This window comes from Cryptotermes secundus, unplaced genomic scaffold (genome assembly GCF_002891405.2).
Source record: "Cryptotermes secundus unplaced genomic scaffold, Csec_1.0 scaffold1823, whole genome shotgun sequence".
NCBI lineage: Eukaryota > Metazoa > Arthropoda > Insecta > Blattodea > Kalotermitidae > Cryptotermes > Cryptotermes secundus.
In genome coordinates, this window is record NW_019720608.1 from 59,079 (window position 1) to 81,548 (window position 22,470).

The window sequence follows — 22,470 nt, forward strand, 5'->3', positions numbered from 1 at the left end:
GTCATTGCTTCGATTGAATTAGTGTGAAGCAAATGAGATAAATCAATACTGAANGTGTCGCTTTACCCTTTAATATATACAATTAAATGTATAGGCAGAATTGTAATATGTACAGCAGCAATACGTCCTGCCATCAACTGTGTTCAATTTGTCATTACTTCGATTGAATTAGTGTGAAGCAAATGAGATAAATCAATACTGAAGAAGAGAAATAAGAATGTAATTTGTTTCACGCATATGTATATATAAAGTCCTTGTTCTTGTAAAGCTGTTGATTTTGAATTCCTCCAATCTGTGATTATGGATGAAAATCTCAGTAGGGGATACATCCAGCTTGGTAAAGCCCGTGCAGCAAATGATTTTCGATTTACAAATGGTTTTAGTCATCTTTCACCTCCAGTTGATAAATGCAATTGTATCTACTTTGCATTAGTTCTAGCAGGTGTTGGTTTTCTTCTTCCATATAACAGGTAATATATCATAGAAACTTACATATTTCAGTAAGACTGCTTGTGGACAACTGATAAAAGTGTAGTAATAGAACTAAAATTGAGCCTATATTTTCAGTATACTAATATATCCATAATTTCTATTTCTTTCATAGTTTCATCATTGCTGTAGATTACTTCCAAGGAAAGTACCCAGGAACCACCATTGTATTTGACATGTCCCTTGTTTATATAGTGATGGCATTCTTTGCTGTACTTGCCAACAATGTCCTAGTGGAGACATTATCCCTGAACACTCGCATCACTTTTGGTAGGGTACCCCATATCTTAATTTTTGCATGAATTTATTTGCATAATATGGTGGCATTTTATTGCAGTACACTGAGTGTATATCTCTCATCATATAAAATAAAACATTACTTTCTCTGTGCTAATAGTTGGTATATTTTGTACAATATTAATGAATGGCTAATAGGTTAACAGGTGTCTGACGTCTGCAGGTAGAAAAAATCTTTTGGGAACAGTAATAATTTTAACGATGTAGTTTTATATATTTGAGCTTGATATATAAAATCTGTGAAGGGTGCTGTCCTCTACAATGTGACACTGTATAATATGGTATAAGTCTGAAAGCATGTTTCTTTTATTGCTAGTGGGGTAGGATTAAGTCCCTTATACTGTGGCCACTTCTGGCCTATTGTACCAGCCCCAGATGATAGGTGAGGGTGATTGTGGAGCAATTGGTGGAATGAAGATTGGCAGGTGAAACCGAAACCAGCGCCACTTTGTCCACCACAAATCCCACTTTACCAGACCCGGGATCAAACCCGGGCCACAGTGGTGGGAAGCCAGCGACTAATCGCTTGAGCTATGGCACTGGTGGAAACATGTTAGTCAAGCAAGCAAAGTTCTGATTGTTTAATGTACCCTTCAACTGTGAAGATGAAGGCAACACATTTCTCTAGAATTGTCAGTGAACTTCTATCAGATTGCACAGTATCAAATGCCAGAAGACAATCACTCTTCATATTCAGCAACCGCCATGAGAACCCCAGATCTAACAGTACAAGGTTTATGTTCCATATATTATACTGTATGAAATAATAAAACAAATTATAAGCAGATTTTCTTAACAACTGAAGAGTCAACCAGAGAAACTGGTAGCTCCAGTGTAGTACATTACATCACTTTTCACATAACATCTCAGTATTTGATTATATTATTATTTGATTATAGATGTATACATGTAATAGATTACATAAGTCACACAACTAAAATAACACACACCAGTTAACTAACATAGGTAATATAAAAAAAAAACAAAACAAAACAAGAGCTTATTACAATTGTAACTAAACATAATTTAAAAAGTGCATTACTATAAAAACTTAAAATTAATATAATTTTCCCATAAATCAAAATACATTGATACAGGACTCGTCATATACATACATACACATCCTCCACTTTCCATAAACATCCATACAGGGAACAAACCCAGGATGTGGAATTAGTCATCAAAGACATACACAAAGTCACACAAGTCACACCGCGAAGATCACCCACATTAATTATCTAGCACATACAACAATACAAGGCAAAAAAAGTAAACAAACATAAGTCACAAGTAGCCACAATACAACTCCTCACATCACCCTTACCAACTATATTAAAATGTGGCGTTAAGCATTCAAATTTATGTGCCTTTGTAATTAAAATACTCATTTAATGTATAAAAAGAGTTAGCATGTAAAAATCTTTTTAGGGAACGTTCAAAGGATTTCTGGTTATTAGATAATTGTTTCAGCTCTTTAGGCAGATGATTGTAGATTTTTATACCAGAATAATATGGACCCTTTTGAACTTTAGTAAGAGAAGTACTCGGGGGAAATAGGTTAACATTTTGTCTGGTACCAATATTATGAACCTCCGTATTTCTTGTGAACAAATGCATGTTATTTGTAGTGTGTTGCATTAAGGAATATATGTATTGCGAACACAAAGGCAGAATTTTCATTTCCTTGAAAGAGTCTCTACATGAATCTCTTTTCTTTAATCCCATCATAATCCTTATAATTTTCTTTTGGATCATAAAAAGTTTCGTCATGTATGAAGAATTGCCCCAGAAGATAATTCCATATGTCATCACAGAATGTATATAAGCAAAATAAATCATTCTTAAGCTACTTAATGATATCATAGGCTTAACTGATCTCATGAGAAAGCAAGACGAACTCAATTTTGTAACCAGGTAATCAATATGATACTTCCAACACAGCCTATTATCAATATTTAGGCCTAAAAATTTAATACACTCTAAGTTAGTTGGTAAATTTTGATCAATATTATTATGCATATTATGATCCTCATAGTTCATTAAAGTGAAATGGAGAGTGTGGGTTTTATGAATATTTAATTTTAGCAGATTGGTTCTGAACCATGTATTAATATTGTAAAATATTCTGGTCATGGCTGATTTGTAGTCAGCGTATTCCGGATTAGTCACAATTATACTTGTATCATCTGCATATAAGAATATGTTTGTTCCATTAATTGAAACCTTAGTTATGTCATTTATATACAAGAGGAAAATAAGTGGGCCAAGAATTGAACCTTGGGGTACACCAAATTTTACTTCTGCCCAACTAGACGAGCTATTAATAGAACTGTTAGGGCCAAGGGTTACTCTTTGATATCTTCCATTCAGGTAAGATTTAATTAAGGCACCAAATTTGCCAGTTATTCCATAAAACTCTAATTTTTTGATAAGTATATCATGATTGATGCAATCAAAGGCTTTGTGTAAGTCGCAAAATATTCCTCCAACAAACTGTCTATTATTCATTGCTTTTAGTATTTCCTCTATTAATTTGAAAGATGCTTTCTCTGTAGATGAATTAGGTCTAAAACCATATTGATTATTGTCCAATATAAGATTATTGTCTATATGTTCATACAATTTATTATAGATAACCCTTTCAAGAACCTTAGAAAAGGCTGACAATAATGAAATAGGCCTATAGTTGGCTGGTTCATATTTATTACCACTTTTGAAAATTGGCTTAACGACAGCAAATTTCATTCTGTCTGGAAACGTTCCCTGGGCAAGGGATTGGTTACAAATGTAAGTTAGTGGCGAAGTTATATATGGCATACTTGCTTTTAAAATTCTAGTGGAAATTTCATCATAACCATGTGAATACTTGGTTTTCAAAGATTTGATTATCTTTCTAATCTCAGCAGTTGAGACATACTGCCATTTGATAGATTTAAAGGTAGACGTGTATTTATTGCCCAGATAGTATAATGGGCTGATGTTGGTTGGAGTTTTGTTATTGTTTAAATCATCTATAATTGTCTGAGCTACTGAGGTAAAATATTCGTTAAGTACGTTTGCAATGCACTTTTTATTCTGTATCATAATGTTATTGACTTTCAGCGACTGGGGTTCATCCTTCTGAGTTTTAGATCCAGTCTCTTTTTTAATAATTGACCATGTAGTTTTTATTTTATTATAAGATTTTGAAATTTTATTATCATAGTGTACTTTCTTAGCCTCTTTAATAACTTTAGTAAGTACTTTACAGTATTTCTTATAATACAGTTTAAAATGTGGATCATCATCTTGTCTATATTTAATATACAACTTCCTCTTTTTTTCACAAGAAATTCGTATCCCTTGAGTCATCCACGGGTTACATTTAAGTTTGGAAGTAATAATTTTCTTTTTTGTAAAACATGAGTAAAAAAGAAAATTATTACTTCCAAACTTAAATGTAACCCGTGGATGATGTATGATATTTCTTTACCAAATTCTCCCTTATCATTTCAGTCTTTAAAGACTCAAATACACTGCATGAGAAGACAGAGTTTTAGCACTTAAAACAGGTGGTACGTAGTAACCAATGAGCTTTAAGGGATTAAATGTTATATGTTACGAAATGATTTTGCTGCTGCGGTGTGATGTGGAGAAAGATTTAATCAAGATCTGCAAAAGGCAGACTTCCTTCTGTCAAAGAACATCACTCTTCTGGAAGGATATAAACCCCTGTTCAATATGACATTCATTAATTAACACATACATACATACATACATTTCATTTCATAAGTCCAAAACAAAATGACATGAAGGTCTTATTGGAATTGTTGGATTTAAGGTTCTGATGGAGGTGGATAAGAAGAGTCCTGCCCTCTGGAGTGTAATGTTGTGTAGTCCAGTGCATCAGTGAACTTTAATGAGACTACTCAGTGTTACATCTCAGAAGATAGTAGACCCACATTCATTTAAAATATTTTGCAATATTTTAAATAATGGAATTATGTGCAGGATATTGTCAGAGAAGGTATTTTTTGTTTTATTTATTATAGTTGTGGAAAAGATTTATTTTTATTTTCAATCTTCAGAAATTGCTCCATAAAGAACGTTTTTCAGCCTATTTTTCATAGTATGAAAGTAATTCCTGTAACCAAAGGAGAAATTATCAATATAATTTGTTCTTTAAAATCAAAGAAGTCTTCTGGTTATGATGGGATTTTATCTAAAGTATTAAAACTTTGTAGCATCTTTATAAGTGCACCCCTTTCCTATATCTGTAATATGTCTATCATTAATGGTGTATTTCCTGAATGCTTGAAGTATGCTGTTATAAAGCCCCTGTATAAGAAAGGAGATAAGGTTGATATTACGAACTATAGACCTATTTCTATGTTGACTGTATTTAGTAAAGTCTTGGAAAGAGTTATGCATTGTAGATTGAGTCAGCATCTACAAGTTAATAATATTCTGGTGCAGGAACAATTTGGCTTTAGGAGAAATTTTTCAACAGACCACGCTGCTTTTTCTTTTACGACTGGCATACTTCAGGCCTGGAATGACAAACTGCAAACTGCAGGGATTTTTTGTGACCTTGCTAAGGCTTTTGACTGTGTTAATTATGAGATATTGACATCTAAACTAGAGTATTATGGAGTTCGGGGTTGTATATTAAACTGGTTCAAATCATATCTATGGGATAGAAAACAGAGTGTGTACATCAAAACTAATGATGGTCAGGACTATTTTTCATCTTGGGAAAGAGTTAAATAAGGGGTTCCGCAGGGGTTGGTTTTTGGACCACTTGTATTTATTATTTACATTAATGATTTGCCTCCATATATTAATAAACTGGCTAAGTTTTTCTTTTTGCTGATGATACCAGTGTTTTGGTTACTGGTAATAATCATGATGAGCTTAAGCACAAAGTCAGGGTACACAGTCTCTTATTATAAATTGGTTCACAGCTAATAAGTTGGCCTTAAATATCACTAAAACTAATATTATTAGGTTTGCTCTAAAACAGTCCTATAACTCTCTGGCAGTTGCTAGTGGGAATTTGTTTATAAATGAAGTTTCTGTGATAACATTTTTGGGTCTGCAAATTGATAAGAATTTAGACTGGAAGAGTCATGTAGAGTATATTCTCCCTAAACTTAGTTCAGCTATTTTTGTAATTAGGAGTTTATCTTATTTTATGAGTAAAAAAATTTTACGAATGGTGTATTTTTCTTATTTCCACTCTATTCTTAAGTATGGAATAATTTTTGGGGGCAACTCAACGAATAATGTTAGAGTTTTTAAATTACAAAAAAAGTAATAAGGATTATATCTGGAGTGGGACCTAGAGACTCTTGTAGGGATCTTTTTAAGAAATTGAATATACTGCCATTGTCATGTGAATACATTCTCTCGTTGATGATGTTTGTGATTGATAAACAAACTAAATTTTGTTCAGGTTTAGATGTTCATGGTTTGAATACAAGAAATCGAAAGCAATTATATTTGCCAAACTCGAATCTTTCTGCTTTTCAGAAAGGTACTATGTTTACTGCTATTAAACTATTCAACAGATTGCCCATAACCATTCAAAGCCTTAAAGAGGATAGAATTAGTTTTAAAAATAGGCTGTTTTTATATCTTATGAATAATTCCTTTTATACAGTTTCTGAATATGTGGAGCATAACATAAACAATTAGTTTTAATTATTTTGTTATCGGTGTGTTTGTTTAAATTTTGTATGACGACCTTCATGTCCATTTGTTTGGACTTGTGAAATGAAATGAAATATATGTATGTATGTAATGACTAGAGCTTAAGTTTATTATACCATTCTTTGTAAGTGAACTAGTTCTGATGCTTGCCTAAACTGGCAAAAGTACTAACACCGGATAATTTTAACTGTTTTTAGTCACAAAGAAATATAATGGTGCCATCCTTCTTGCAGCACCGTGATCAGCAGCTGTTTAAGTTTTGTCTCTGTGCTTGTAATCTGTTTTGAGGCAAGTGACATTTTCGTAATTGCTTAATACCTAATTAAAGTCAAGTAATTATTACTTGACACTGGGAGCTACTTTAACAGTCTTCAGTGGGACCTCCTTATACATCAGATGTTACTAGTCCCACTCTTGTGATGGACCAATGAATGACAAGAACCAGAGTTTCCAAAATTTAAGCTTCATGTAGACTGTGAACTGGGCTGAAGTTACACAAATGGTGACTACTGATTTTTAAATGGTTTGAAATTAAATGTAATAAGGCTTTGAGATCCTGCATCCTCATGATAATTATAATAGTTATAATAATATAATAAAAATTTAACAAAAAACATAATATATTATCATTTTCATCTCATTGAAAATCTGTAACGCAGGTGGTCCTACTCAGAATGGTAGTATGGTATTCAGTTACATAACTGTGTTAGCATGTATACTATGCAGTGATTTTCATTCACTTGTCTGAAAATAATTATGCTTGAAATAATGCTTTATTATTGCTGAAAGAATACCACTTGATAGTTATTGCTGAGTTCAGGGAGGTTAGTGATTGGATGACATTCCTTTGGAATGCTTGCTTTTAAATTGGGAATTGAAATCCAGCAGAATTTTAAATTTGTATGTAACTAGTGAAACACCAGTTGGGAATTTATTTGGAAACCTCATCATTTGTTGTATAGGACTTCCTCATGTTCCTTTTCAGCCCTACCTGTTACTGATTTATGCATCATCACTGGTGTTTGTATAATGACATCTTCCATGAATAACGTATACAAATAGTCAACCATAAACTGTCCTCTTTAGACCCCGTACTACACTTCACATATTGTTATATCTCAGAAGTGAACTGCTGCATGGTGTGCACATGAGTGATGATCTTGGGATAAGAGATAAAAAAAGGCTGATGCATGTGAAAATGAGCAGTTTCAATTATTCAGAATATCTGGGGGTAGTAGTCACAAATATGATCCAAGATTGTGGAACAGGTGTCTTTTTTATTAGTATTTCAATTGTAAGACACAACACATATCCACATTAGAATATTATCAATGCTCATAGATTAGACACATACACTGAAATAAAAGACTGCATACTTGTTCGTGACCTACAACATAACTTATATACATGCAACATGTCAATATTTGACATTTCATTGTTATGGTAATTGCATGACAGTGATAAATCTCTTGCTCACAAAACTTATATATTTCTTAAAATAGCACATTTTCATTATATACTGAACAAAGATAAAGATATGAAATGTGTTTGTTCCTATGTTGTAAAGGTATTTGAAGTGGATATTCTTTTATGTTTCAGGTTACCTCGTTTCTTTCTTCACACTGTTCTTTGTGGCAATATGTGAAATAGGACTGGATATGTTTGAAACCAGCACATCTTATACCATAAACCTAATTGCAGTGGCTGTTGTGGCACTTGGCTGTACTGGTAAGACACTAAGCTTGGAATTTTAAACAGTGAAGTCCCATTAACATCATTTAAGGGTTCTATGAGGACCAGTGGTTTTGAGAACTAATCTGAGGAAGATCTTTAATGCAAAATATGTGACACTGAGATTACCGATTTTGAATCAGTGAAATTGAACATTGAATCAGAGAAAACATTAAACCGATGACCATTAAATGGGCTGTCCTAGAGGTATAAAGAATGGAGTAGCTAGGTACTATGTGGACAGTGCAGGGAAGTAGGTATGAAGGGTATAATAGTTCTGACAAATCTGAATGAGAGGACAAGGAAGGAGAATTTCAAAAGAATAGAGGAGTGCCAGATATGGAGCAAGAAATGTTAGTAATTCATGTCATTCAAGAACAGTGCTACAAATGGCATTATTATTTTAATTGTATTACAGTTTGTGTTGTACAGTCATTTTATGAGGCTCTCAGCTAAGTAGTTTCTGTAGTTTTAGATGCAGTGCTTTCTTCAGCCAGAAAATGCTGGTATGCTTACTGGTAAGCAGTTTCCATGTGCTGGAGAGTGTTTCTACACTCAAAAGTCATCAATCTGCTGGAGTGTTGTATGTTTTGATCTTAGAGATAAAACCAAGCATGAGAATACTGGCAAATATGTTTTTAGGAGAAAGAAAAGCCTCCATTTATGTGTGTTGTTTTTGCACATTTTTGACAAATTTTTTACAGGTCTATTTCCTTTCATCAGCTTTTGCTAACAAATCTTGACATTTTCATTGCATGATACATAAATATCTAGGGAACACAAACTAATTTCTGATGGGCTGTAACCAGAATTAAACTTCATGTCTCAAGAAATATCACTAAGAAATAAATTATATGGTACATACAAGTATATAGCTAGGCAAAATATTTTAATCTAACCTTCAGCATAACTAACTAACTTCAAGGAGCTGAACCCTTCTTGAGAAGCCACCAATTGTGCAGCTACTCAAGAACTTCCCAACATTTTATGAAACCTGAAGGTTTATTACTGTTTTCAAAAGAGCCCTCTAGGGGTCCCTATCCTGAGCCAGATCTATCCAGTTCATACCATCCCATCCTATCTAAGATCCATTTTAATATTATCCACCCACTTACATCTTGGTCTTCCTAGTGGTCTCTTTCTTTCTCACTTTCTCACACATATCCTATATGCATTCACCCTCTCCCGTTTCTTGCTACATGTCTTGCCCACCTCATTTTTCTTTACTTGATCATTCTAATTATACTTGGTAAAGCGTGAAAGTTATGATCATATTATATTGTAGCATCTATTGCATTTTTCTGTTGTGTAAATTAGTTTGTTACAGTCTCATGTGCAACACTAATGTTAAATAAAATTCGTTATAAGATTTTCACTTTAATAGTTTTCAGTACGTGTTTCAACCAGTGTGGTCATCATCAGGTGTTTAAATTACTGGATGAGGAAACTGCTGTCTTCTGTTTAGTTGCTTAGGTTGTTAATTTTTAAGTCCCCTCAGTGCATATATGTTTTTTGATGGTGGGTTGTATTCCCTTGTGTTGTATGTTGTGCTGTGTCTCTTGTTTTAAAAAATAAATCAGTTTGCTATTATTTATTTGTTTCAGTACAACAGTCCAGTTTCTATGGCTACACAAGTATGTTACCAAGCCGCTACACTCAAGCTGTCATGGCCGGGGAGAGTAAGTATACTGCATGTATAGCCTGTATATACTTTGCTACAAGTTCACCAGTTCAGAAAATATTATTCAATAAAATTCTAGACTTAAATAATATTAATGTTGTATACGAAATAAGAAAACGGAAGGCTGATTGGATTGGTCATATCTTACGTGGTAACTGCCTTCTAAAAGAAGTTATTGAAGAAAAGACAGAGGGGCGGATAGAAGTGGCCAGAAGACGAGGAAGAAGATGTAAGAAGATGCTGGATGACTTTGGAGAGAGAAGAGGATATTTTTATTTGAAGGAGAAAGCTCTAGATGGCATCAAGTGGAGGAACTGTTTTGGAAGAGACTGTGGACCTGTCGTCTTGACAGATTACAGATGAATGAATGTTAGGAACATATACCATACAATCAGCCACTTTCAAGCATGCCTTTGTATATGTATAGTAAATGTGTCAGTTTTCTGTAAGTGGATTCATAAATGCTGCTAGAGTAAATATCAAGGAAACTGTGTATTGATATTAAACATTTGAAATCTCATAAGTGCCTCAATACTCCATTTCTGTGAACTATGTACATATAGCTTCCCCCTGGACTCTCCCTGGGCCAGTTTTAATTCCTGCAGTGCCAAACCACCATTTTAGGTCATCAAAACTACTCTTATTTTATGAGTAATACATACTAATACATAAAAAACTATCTTTATAACTTGTACACTTTGCCAAGTATAATTAGAATCATCAAGTCAAGGAGGATGAGATGGGCAAGGCATATAGCACGAATGCGAGAGTAGAGGAATGCATATAGGATACTGGTGGGAAAGACAGGAAGGCAGAAGAGACCACTGGGTAGACCAATGCATGGGTGGGTGGATAATGTTAAAATGGGTCTCAGAGAGATAGGAAGGGGTGGTATGAATGGATTGATTTGGCTCAGGGTAGGGACCAGTGGAGGGCTCTTGTGAACATGGTAATGAACCTTTGGGTTCCATAAAATGTTGGTAAATTTTTGAGTAGCTGCATAACTGGTGCCTTCTGAAGAAGGGCTCAGCTCCAAGGATTTAGTTAGTATATAAAAACTCCATGAGATATTCAAATGAAGAGAATAAAATTCACAAATTTTTGTGGACTAGAAGTCAGATAAAATGCCAATAGCTGTCATATGCAGTCAGATATGGCGATTTTTTAAATTTTTTGATACTTGTAGGGTTACATTATCACACTATTTTAGACACTGTCTCTCATGACTATAAGGGACAGGCCACTTAATGCAAGTGAAACATCTCCCTTATACCCATTCCGTTCATACATTTTGCAACTAGATCTTAACAACTGCCTTCAGAGCAGTGTGACAGAATTGGTTATTCTGCTGTCCAGCTCAAGAAAAGACAAGAACACAGCTCCATAAGTATTTTGGCAAGAGTGAAGACTTCATGTTTTTCTGGAGGAAGCTTAGAACATTAAATGCCATATGTAGGTAAGTCAATAATTAAGTTACACATGGATATAGAACAAATAAGAGTACTGATTTGAAAAATGCTTTTATTTCTCAACATAATCTCCCTGTATATTGAGGCATGTGTCCCATCTTTTCACAAGCCCCTTGAAAACCAGCAGCATAAAGTTCTTTGGGCTGCTGTTGGAACCAGGCAGTGAATGGGATTATGAAGGCATACTGTTCACCGCATTCCAGCCTCAATGACAAACCGTAAATTCTGACTCCTACTGTAACATCCTCAGGAAACTTTGTAAGACCATTCAACGGAAGCGACCAGGACTCCTCACCAAAGGCGTGTTGCTCTTGCATGACAACGTGCGTCTCCATACTGCCAACAAGGAAAATGAGACGCTGCGAAATTTAAAGTGAGAAGTCCTCGAGCATCCTCAGTATAGCACTGACCCTGCTCCAAGTGACTTCCATTTGTTCAGCCCTCTTAAACATCGTCTTTTGGCTGAACATTTTCCCGACAATGAAGCTGTAGAAAGGGAAGTTGCTGCCTGGTTCCAACAACAGCCCAAAGAATTTTATGCTGCTGGTTTTCAGGGGATTGTGAAAAGATGGGACAAGTGCCTCAATGTACAAGGGGATTATGTTGAGAAATAAAAACATTTTTCAAATCAGTACTCTTATTTGTTTAAGTTCTGTATCCATTTGTAACTTACTTATTGTCTTACTCATTTTTGATAGACTTAGGGAATGAAAGGTAAGTACTAACTATAATTCCAAGGAATATTACTTAGCATTTTCAGATTCTGTTCTGTTTCAAACTACTCATGTCACTTTTCATTTCCATTCCTGCAGATAATGCAGAGTGCAAAGTCAGTCATGAAAATGAGAGACAGTCAACCCCTTATCTGTTTCCATTAAAATCTGTTAGTAACATAAGGCAAAAATTTGACAAATTGTAATAATAATGTGTTTCTTCATGTTACATGTGTTACATATAATTATAGAAACATGGCCCCATTTTCATACATAGAAAGATTTTGAAACCTGAAAAACCACACAATGTGTAAGACTTTGGTGCAACATGTTAATTTCATGAAAAGATTGTCAGCTATATTTTGTGGACTGATGGGAACTCTTGTGTAGCTGCTATAAATAAACAAGAATACTCTTGATGCCTCCATGTTCAGGGTTCAAGTGAGAAGAGCAGGTAATTGTTTGTGTATATATAGCTTTTGGTCCAACTGAAAACCATAGGGGAGGAGTCTTGCAACTTAATCAGTCATGAGGCCCACAGGGCCCAGAATCAAGACTGACTCTGCTGATGAGCACTAGTAGCAGTTTATCCAACCCAGCACAGAAATGGTGGTAGTTGGTGTCTGGTTAAAGGAAATAGGTAGGGTGGGTAGGAAGGAGGTAGCAAATGGACTTTGTTTTATTCCTTATATGCTCACCTACCATATTGAATTTGACCCTGAAGATGGCTGCACCTTTTACATCAGGAACATTATCAACTCTGCCCATGTCCACATGGCACAAAGACCCAAAAGCAGAATAACATTAACAATAAACCAGTGTGAAAGCCTGTTATTAGTAAGTGTGAACTCTTGTTCATTTGTTCTCAAATAAAAGTTTTCTGGTTGAATTCCACTAAAATTCCATGCCTTTACCCACAGAGAAAACAGTAAGTTCCAAGAATGGTGTATATCGTGTACATGCCTTCAAAGTGTAACAGAATAGAGACTTTTCATTTAATGACCTACACATTAACAGTTAGTTTGCTTGTGATTACAGGTGCTGCAGGTTTCTTGGTATCTGGTAATCGTATCCTAACAAAGCTCCTGCTTGATGATCCAAAAATCAATACTATCATCTTCTTTGTGATGTCTATTGGAATTGTGGCACTGTGCTTCTGTTTGCATCAAGTTGTACGAAGAACTGATTTTGTACAGTTTTATATCACACTCTGTCGTGAATCACACAAGATTGTGCTGGAGCCAACAGAAGATGTTGGTTTGGTAAGAAGTGTTATTTCTTTATAATTTTATTTTATACTTTGTAGCAGGACTTTCTTTTTAATCTAATTGTAAAAGACTCTACTTAGGAGTCTCCTGATCTCAATAAATAAAAGATAAAGTTGGCCCTGTTCTTAATTAACACCACTTGAGGAAGATATGTGAGGGAGTGGAGTATGGTTCTGCACATTCATAACTTTGGCATAGATGGAGGTGAATGGTCAGCTTCACACCCTGGCCATCTTACCCCTGAGAAGAGACATTTTCATGAATAGATTGAGAAAATGATGAAATATCTGGGTCAGGAGAGTCAGTGTGTGGCTGGGAATTGAACTAGGGACCTCTGCATACCTCTCAGTCATTATATTTGTGTAGAAAACTGTATCAGGGTATTTATTTATGGTTTATTTAATGACACTGTCAGTATTTCTGTCTGTATAGTGAACCATGGTAGCTTAATTGGTATAGCAACAGAATGCTAGGGTTCAATTCCTGGCAGAAACAAAAGATTTTTCTCTCCTTCACAGTGACCAGACTGGCTCTGGGGCCCACCCAACCACCTATCCAATGGCTGTTGGGATCTCATTCCCAGGAGTGAAGTGGCCTGGGGTGTGAAGCTAACCACTCACCTCCATTCAGTGCTGAGGCAAAGAATGGTGGAGCTCTACCTTCACTTCCTGTGCGTCTTTAAAGCATGGTTCTTAATTAACTAAGCACAGTGAGAACTTCACCTTCATAGTATCAGATGGTAGGATAAGTGAATAATAGAATTGATACAAATGGGGAGACAATCATGACTAAATGAGAGATATTAGCTCACCATTAGTCTGGAAGGATGGAGGAAAACCTTAAAAAACCCAATCAGGATAGTTGGCTGAGATCTGAATCCGACATCTTCTGAATATTAAGTGAGAAGAGTTACTGCATGAGCCAATTTCCTCAGAAAGGAACTGAATAAGCATGCAGTTCTCATATTGGCATAATGAAGTGTTTTTGCTGCAGATGGATCCATTGGACCAAGCCGATGGCATGATAAAGAGTCAGTATGGTGTGCTTAAACTGCAGCAGAGCCCTCTAGCAACAGATTCTGGAACCAGCAGTTCTGACAATGCAGCAGCAGCAGCGGCAGCAGCTGCTGCTACAGGACATTACTCGCCGTTCAGCTTCTCAAATCCAGTTTATGAGCCCACAGCTGCCAATGCACCTGGCTCTGGAGGAGCTGAAGGTCCAACCTATAAAGTAGAGGATGTTGTTATCCGCATGAAAAGTGTGTATGGATCCACCCAGGGAAAGGCTTGGGGTGGATTGAAAAGTGAGTTCACATGGGTTCACTGCTCACTCATTTTTGTTCTGTTTATTCTTTCACAGTTGCATATACTGAATGTCCCAGGAGGAAAGGGTCAGTATTCTGGGTGGTCATAGTGTTGGTCATTCTGAGCAAAAAAATGCAAATGTACATGTGTTTTATTTTGAATGGTTTCTGAGGCAGAACTATTTCACTGTACACTGTACAGAGGAGCAACACGCTATGTCCTCACACGAGTTGCAAAGTGCATTGATGCTCATGGTGAAATTTTCAAAAATGCATTATACTAAGTAAGCTGTACCAACTTGGTCACTTGAACAATGAATACTGGTATTAGAAACAGCATGTAATATCTCTTTCTTATCAACAATTTTTGGAACTCTGCAATGAAATAGCTCTTTCTCAGAAGCTGTTTTGAATAGGGCTGATGTACATATACAATTTTTTGCTTAGAATGAATGATGCTATGACCTCCCAGAATATTGACCTCTCCTCCTTGAACATTCTATATAATTCTTAATTTAACTGAATCTGACTATCACACCAGAAACTCTGAATCTGTTCATTTTAATAAATAACATTTTGTAATACTGGCCATTGTTTAAGGTTTTATAAAGCTACAATAATATTTAAAATTAAAGAAAAAAGGGAGTCTTTAGAAATTCAGAACATTGAGCTTTGAATATTGGAGTTCACACATTGGTCATTAGCTTCATAATAACATCTCTTTGGCATGTGTCCAGTTTGTAGAAATAGTCAATGAAACTTCTTTTTCCTGTGACAGGCAAACAGATTGGTAATTGTTACAAAATATACTTTTTTTTTACCAATTCCATATTTTGACCCACTTATAGGTCATCTTCAGTTGGCGTAAATATAGTTACACTAAAGGAACAATAAGACAAAATATGTTCTATGGTAATTAAAATCACCTTAGATAATATAAGTAAGGCTTAGACTGGAATTATGGACCATCCCTAGTACTCATACTCAACTTTTCCCATCTGTCCTCACTGTATAAGAGATCAGCATGAAAATATATCTTGAAGAATGAGAATTTGAAGGGTGGATTGGATTCCACTGGCTGATTATAGGGTCATATAACAGTCTTTTGTCAATACGAGTCATTGAGTTATGTAAAAGTAAAGAATTTCTTGCTGTGCTGAAGTAAGTTTTAATTTTTGTAAGAAAATGCATAAAAATTTAGTTTGTTATTATAATGATTTCTTTATCACATTTTGCACCTCTGTTCCAGGAGGCTTCATAGCACGATGGGAAGTAGCAAAGACCATCTGGCCGTACATGCTGTCTATTGGACTGGCATATTTTGTTACCCTCTGCCTGTATCCAGGCATTGAGAGTGAGATTATCAGCTGCAAATTTGGCAACTGGATGCCTGTAATTCTCATGGCAGTCTTCAATGCTGCTGATCTTGTGGGGAAAGTACGTACACTACTTGTATAAATACATTTACAGTGTATTTTGAAGATAAATATTTGCTACTTTATCAGACCAGATATTAGTTATTAATTATTTCACTTTTTGCTAGCAGCCAAGTGTTTACTGCTATCAGAATAGAGATATCAGTGGGGAGGTAAACAGGGGGAAGGCATAACAACTTTCTGTATGCTGTGGTGGACTGCCCACCTACATCTCTGTTCTGACTGACAGTACATTGTAATACATTTAAACGTTTTGAAAGTATGTCACTAATTTCTTAATAAAAGCAGGGGTTTGAGTCTGGCCTTGCCCGGCTCAGTGTACTGTTTATTCCATAAGAGTGTATACTGCCATGCTGTGCACCCGGTTCTTTCTTTATTTCCCCTCTCCTCCAATGCAGTGTTTAGCTGTGCGCCTATTTGACACTTATTTGGGATTTAGATTTCAAGGTGTTCATTTCTGTGGCAAGGTCCTTGATTTGGCTAGATGGAAATTTTGGTGATTAGATAGAGGCATGTGAGGCATGTGTCTTCTTTTGAAATCTAAGTTTGGTCTGTGTTTCTAAATTTTGGTCTTGGCTGTTCCTTTGAGTTTATTCATGTCTGCCAAATCTCCCTGGCTTGATAATGTGTATTTCTCATTTAGTCCTACATTTAACCTGCTGCATTGCTTATTTAAACCATGCCAAGGCCAGTGGTGGGTTACCTTGTTCAGCTGTGTGTCACGGCCTTTTTAATTCTGTATCATTTTTAATTTAACAATTGCATGTCTATTGGACCCTATTTTTACAGTACCACTGCTTTAATTACTTCCTTGTTTTCCAAACCTGGGATAATCTCCAGTGGTGATCAAGAGAGGCTAGGAGAGTGCTAGGTTATCTGTTGCCACATTTTGTTTGCCCTTGCCCAGGAGAGGCCATGTTTTGGTTTAGGAGTATCATAAGTTCTTATTCATTTTGGCAAATGTAAAGATGTTCTCTTGCCATGATATATAGGGGAGTGGATGTGTAGATTTATGCATTCTTAACCTCAGCTCTAGACGGAGACACCCTGGCTGATTACTCCAGTGGAACGTCCCTCTGATATGCACTGTGTAGAAAGCTCTGTGACCCCTGAAGTCAGTTTGGATGCTGTTCAGAGTGGTAAAAGTCCCTTTCCTCTGTCATGAATCCAGCCCTGATTCCTTGACAACATGGCCCATAGTCCATTACTATTCTGACTGAGTTATTCTGGCTCCATATTGACTGTAATAGCTGGAATACTTAAGTTGTTTTATAGGTGTGGAACTTCATATCTCAGTTGAAGAGAGAGAACATGGATTTAGTGTCACTGAGAAGAGCACTGTCTTCTGAGATGTCATGTTGTGATGTAGTTACAGACATTTTGGAGGAATATACTACTTCCATTATCAGGGTAGATGAGGAAGATGGAGGTATCACATTCCCACAGAACACAGGCTCCTATCAACCAGACTGTATGGCATAACATCCCAGAAGACAGTAATCATTATTTGAGCTTGTTTGAGAACAGGATGCTAAGGAGAATATTGGAAAGAAATTAGCATAAAACTGGAAAAAATTACATAATGAGGACATTCGTAAGTGTATGCTTTGCCTGACATTGTCAGGGAAATCAATTGCTGGGGAATGAGATGACCAGGGCATGTAGCCTGCAAGCTGGAAATGAGAAATGGGTAAAAAATTTTGGTGAACTTCAAGAGAAGAAACCACTTTTAGGCATGTAAAAATAGATGGAAGGATAATATTAAAATTTATTCACAAATAGTGTGTGATGGTGTGAAATGGATTCAGCTGACTCAGGATAATATCCAGTGGGCTCTTGTAAATATGGTAGTGAACATTCAGTTTATATGGAGTTACACTGTTGTCTTGACTTGTTGATGTTGACAGGTCCTGGCATCAGTGCCGTATGACTGGTCACGGCCGCAGCTTATTGTGTTTGCGTGGCTGCGTACATTATTGGTACCCTTGCTACTGCTGTGTGCTACTCCTCGAGGTGATCCTCTGATCCCGGGAGAAGGATACCCCATGTTATTTTCTTTGCTTCTTGGAGTGACCAATGGGCTTGTAGGCAGTGTGCCCATGATCCAGGCTCCTAGCAGAGTTTCTGAAGAACATAGAGAACTCACAGGTAATCATGTGTTGTGTCAGTTTCATTCAATAAATTGATGAGTAAATTTTATTTATTTGCTAGGGGCACGCAGGAGCTTAGATGGTTCAGCACTGTGCTACAAGCTGGAATGTCATGGGTTCGATTCCCAATGAGATCATCAGATTTTTCAATTGATCTAATAACTAAATTGAAAGCCTTAAAAAAATATATTACAATACTAGCTGTGCCCGGCCACACCTTGCTGTGGCTCAGTCTGCCCGTTCTTCCCCAGTTAGATTTGAAATTACTCGACGCATTGCTTCTGCTCCGCGAGTACAACGACTTAAGCTTGTTCTTCTGCGAGGCATTATTTGGATGAACTAAAGCAGAACGATTGCACAGAAGAAGAAGAAGAACTTGCAGTAACAAAACTAATTCTATTTCGCTTAGCTCCTGGCCCAGTGCTTTGCTGCCTATGTTGTCGTGGCTGGATCTTGACTGTCTCTGGCAGCGGCTTCCTGTAGACTCTTTATATTCGGCGTTTCCATGGAAGTATACTTTCTGGTTTCATCTGTTGTTATGCAACGGTCTGCTCTAGAGTTAGTTTCATCTGTTGCTTAGGAAATGCTAGCACAGAACACCTTGTAGAAGTGTTTGGTTTCATCCATCGTTACGCAACAGAACCTCAATTCCTATGCAATGGCCCACTGTTATTGCGTTTCCATGGAAGTTTACTTTCCGGTTTTATCCGTTGTTACGCAATGGAACCTATGCAACAGTCTGTTCTAGCGTTACTATGGAAACGACTCCTGGATTCTGAACATGTGACATGTTTTTACCTGTTTTTACCTGTTACAGGCGTGACATCTACATAATAGGTATATAAAAACACGCGCGTATTCGAATGCAATGTTCTTTCAAAATTTCGAAGCAATCGGTGAAGAACTTTCGGAGATCTTCGACCAGAGACAAACCAACAGTTACATTTTTATTTATATAGATTGTCTATCCTACCTCCATTATCCAGTGAGTCTGCCATGTTCTGGCAAACCATGATTACTTGACTTTCACATGAATGCCCTGGCCTGAATCCATGTTGACCCTTGGATAATCAATCTATTTTATCCCACGTTTTCCTCAGTTATGATGCAATAACATGTTCCATTTGCGTGCAGACCACTGAGGTTTAACTGAGAGGTCTGTAATTTGAGACCAACGATCAGTCACCCCCCTTGTAAATAGGAACCTCTATGGCCTTTTCCAGTCACTTGGGTTAATGGTATTATTAATTGTTATGTCCAGTAATTATGCAAGGCATGGAATCATGGCCAGAAATGCTGTCTGGCCTTACTGACTTGTTTTTACCCATCGCTGCTAACTTTTTCCTAATGATTTTAGTACTACTACACAAACTAGATATACTGTAGTCAAGGAAGAAATCCACTGTTGGAAAACAGATGTAATTTTCTGGCTTGAATGATTATTATATTGTGGCATATTGTTATGTGTTCAACCATTGCTAGGCAACAAAGTGTTAAACACATTCCTGCAGAAGCTAACATGCAGAACAATAGGATGTCTGTTGCTAGGCAATGAACCAGTAACACATACTTCCATGTAGGCAGTGACATCACACAACAGTGGATAGAGACCACATGACATGTTATCTTTAGGTCCACACTGAAGGTTTATAAGGGACAACAAAAGTCGTTTTGCAGTCAGTCATAAGCTGGAGGAGTGATTAATAGATGGAGTTTTAGTGGAGTTTGAGGTTCCAGTTTGATTGAACAAGAAATGGCATGGGAATCCTAGTGCGTGTGTAATAGTGGACTGGAAAGTGTGTAAATCAGCGATAGAGCTGTACTAATTGTAATTAAGAGAGAACTTATAACCAAAGTGGTAATAAATCCAATCAACTGATCCAAACCCATCATTTCATGAGATGTACCGGCCAACACATGACAATATGTATGAGAATTTAATAATGCTTATTTCAGGTAACATCATGACACTGTCTTACAACATTGGTCTTACTGCGGGATCTCTTGTGGCATACTTATTGGATGCAATTTTGGGTCCATCACACCCCAACACTTGTAAGCCAGGGGGGCCATCGTTAATGAGACCAACACCAGATACAAAAATTCCACAAGTTGTAAGTACAGTTACTATGGTGACGCCTCTATTGACAAATCTATCATCTGTTGTACCCACTGAGGCAGGGTCTAGTATTGCTCCAAAGCAGCTTGTTGGACTTCTCAATACTACAGTTGCTGCCACCACAACAACAGCGCCAACAACCCCTTCAACTGCTGTTACTGCCACCGTCCTAGCTACCACTGTCCTGGGGATCGCTGTGCATACCTTCTCACCTGAACAGTTCACGCCAGCTCCCACCGCCATTATCAATGGTACTTCTAGTTCTGGACTTGTTACCTTCAACACAACTTTCACAAAGTAGGTACTGTGGTGAGTGTAGTGAAATACAGATTTACAATAGACTCTCAGATTATCTGCATAGCAAGATTGTAGCAAAATTTCTGAAAGACAGAAATTAATTCACATTGTATACTGTGAAAACAGAAGAGAATAATTTCGTTGATAATTGTAATTTACATCATGCCATTGCCATTAGCATGAAAATGCAATTGCTTATTCTTCAACATTCTAGTTTTCTTTTGAATTTTCGCCAGTAATACATCATAATCTGTTATGTGTCATACAAAATGCTTCCATGTCCACACTTCTGTGGTCTTGTTGCTAGGAGATGATATGTGGTTTCTAATGCATACGGTGATTTATGTCCATCACTGTGTCATTACTAGGCATCCATGTACAGTTTGATGCATGTCCACTGCTGTTTTATTGCCATTCAGCCATGTATGATTTAATGTCCACATCCGCATGAGAATGTACTCTCGACAGGGTTTATGGAAGGCGAATAAATGAAATGAAATGAAATGTATGAAGTGATCAACATGTGGCTAAGGAGGAGAGATTCGGTTAGTGCGTGCCTGCTTGAGCCATTCCCGGTATAGAGGGAATGACCAGTAGAAATCAGAGCCCTCCTCTTGTTGAAGAGAAGGCCTCATTTCAAAACATCTAAAGGTCTTGAAAAGATATGGTGATGGGTCCCTATGAGACCCAAAACCAGGGAATACTTTGCTGGCAAGGGCAGGCAGCAGTTTAACTGGCCAAGTGTCCAACTGACCATGTAACCAGTGGCTAAACATAGAACATGTGTGTGTTATGATAAGAAAGAACAATTCAGGGTAAATAAGCATGTTACTGTATATTTTTGTTCATGAATATGAATTGATAAGTAAGAATAATTCAGCATCTCTTCCTTACACCGTTCTAACTTATATGCGTCAAGATTGTAGTCTTTTGGGTTGTGATACCATGTAGTCTTGTGGGTTGATATTGACCTTTCTGAGGAATATACTGCCTCCATTGTCAGAGTTGAGATTTTAGATTCTGGAATTGGTTCAGTTATATAGGCAGGTTCAAGAAATATATCATGAGATGCAGAAAAGCCCCTGATCTAGACCAATGAGAAGTGAGAAGTAAACAATCCTTTTAAGTAGGACACTAGTTTATCATTTCATGTGGGAAATGGGATACAGAGGTTCCTTCTATGGGTCCAGTGTTGTGTACAAGAGGAAAGGTGGAATTATGAGAGAAAATGGAAAAAGATGGAAAAAGGAAAAAGACAGGGCTCCAGTAAGGTTTTTCACTGGAAAGAACTTTGAATCCAAGAATTGAGAAGAGAGGCCCTTTTCAGGGCTCTTGCTGATGACATGCAAGGAAGACAGCACTACCATCCCCCCCAGCCACTTGAGGGCTCGAGTAGAGGAATGTCATTTAGGAGCTTTTCCTTGGAGAAGAACTTCTTCTTCTTTTCTTGAGGTAGTGGACAAAGTTGGCACTAACTTCACCAACAAACGGCGGTCGCTCAGTCGGTATAGTTCGCTTGCAGACTACAGGCCACGGAGTTTTTATTTTATTTTATTTTAATTTTGTTTTGTTTTAGTGGATGAAGCTACACACTTTAATTAACCCTGAACATGAAGGCAGCATTTGTCTCTAAAACATCGGTAGTCACTTACAAGACCATACAGTGTCATAGCTTAGAAGAGCATAATCTTAAGGATCACATCCTTGAAAACCTCAGAACTTCTCAGTTAACAGAGTACTCTGTTACTGCTTATGGGTTGGAAAGCAAGCCAAACAAGTCTTTTGGTGCAAGCATAAATATTATGTACTCCTGCCATGAGTCACAG

General features: G+C 36.8%; 1 protein-coding gene across 2 annotated transcripts; it reads left to right on the plus strand.

Annotated features, from left to right (window-relative positions):
• Positions 1-57: 57 nt before the first annotated feature.
• LOC111870729 (equilibrative nucleoside transporter 4) lies at positions 58-22,147 on the plus strand. 2 transcript variants are annotated; one of them, XM_023863237.2, is made up of 9 exons: positions 58-470; positions 605-759; positions 8,077-8,205; positions 9,813-9,887; positions 13,110-13,333; positions 14,333-14,642; positions 15,892-16,079; positions 17,986-18,226; positions 20,185-22,147. In XM_023863237.2, exons 1-9 carry the CDS (start codon positions 301-303, stop codon positions 20,646-20,648), a joined length of 1,956 nt encoding a protein of 651 aa, XP_023719005.1. In that variant the 5' UTR covers positions 58-300; the 3' UTR covers positions 20,649-22,147. The 2 variants fall into 2 exon arrangements, with proteins under 2 accessions (XP_023719005.1, XP_033609927.1); XM_033754036.1 differs by lacking the exon at positions 605-759 and having other exon boundaries at positions 423-470.
• Positions 22,148-22,470: the final 323 nt, after the last annotated feature.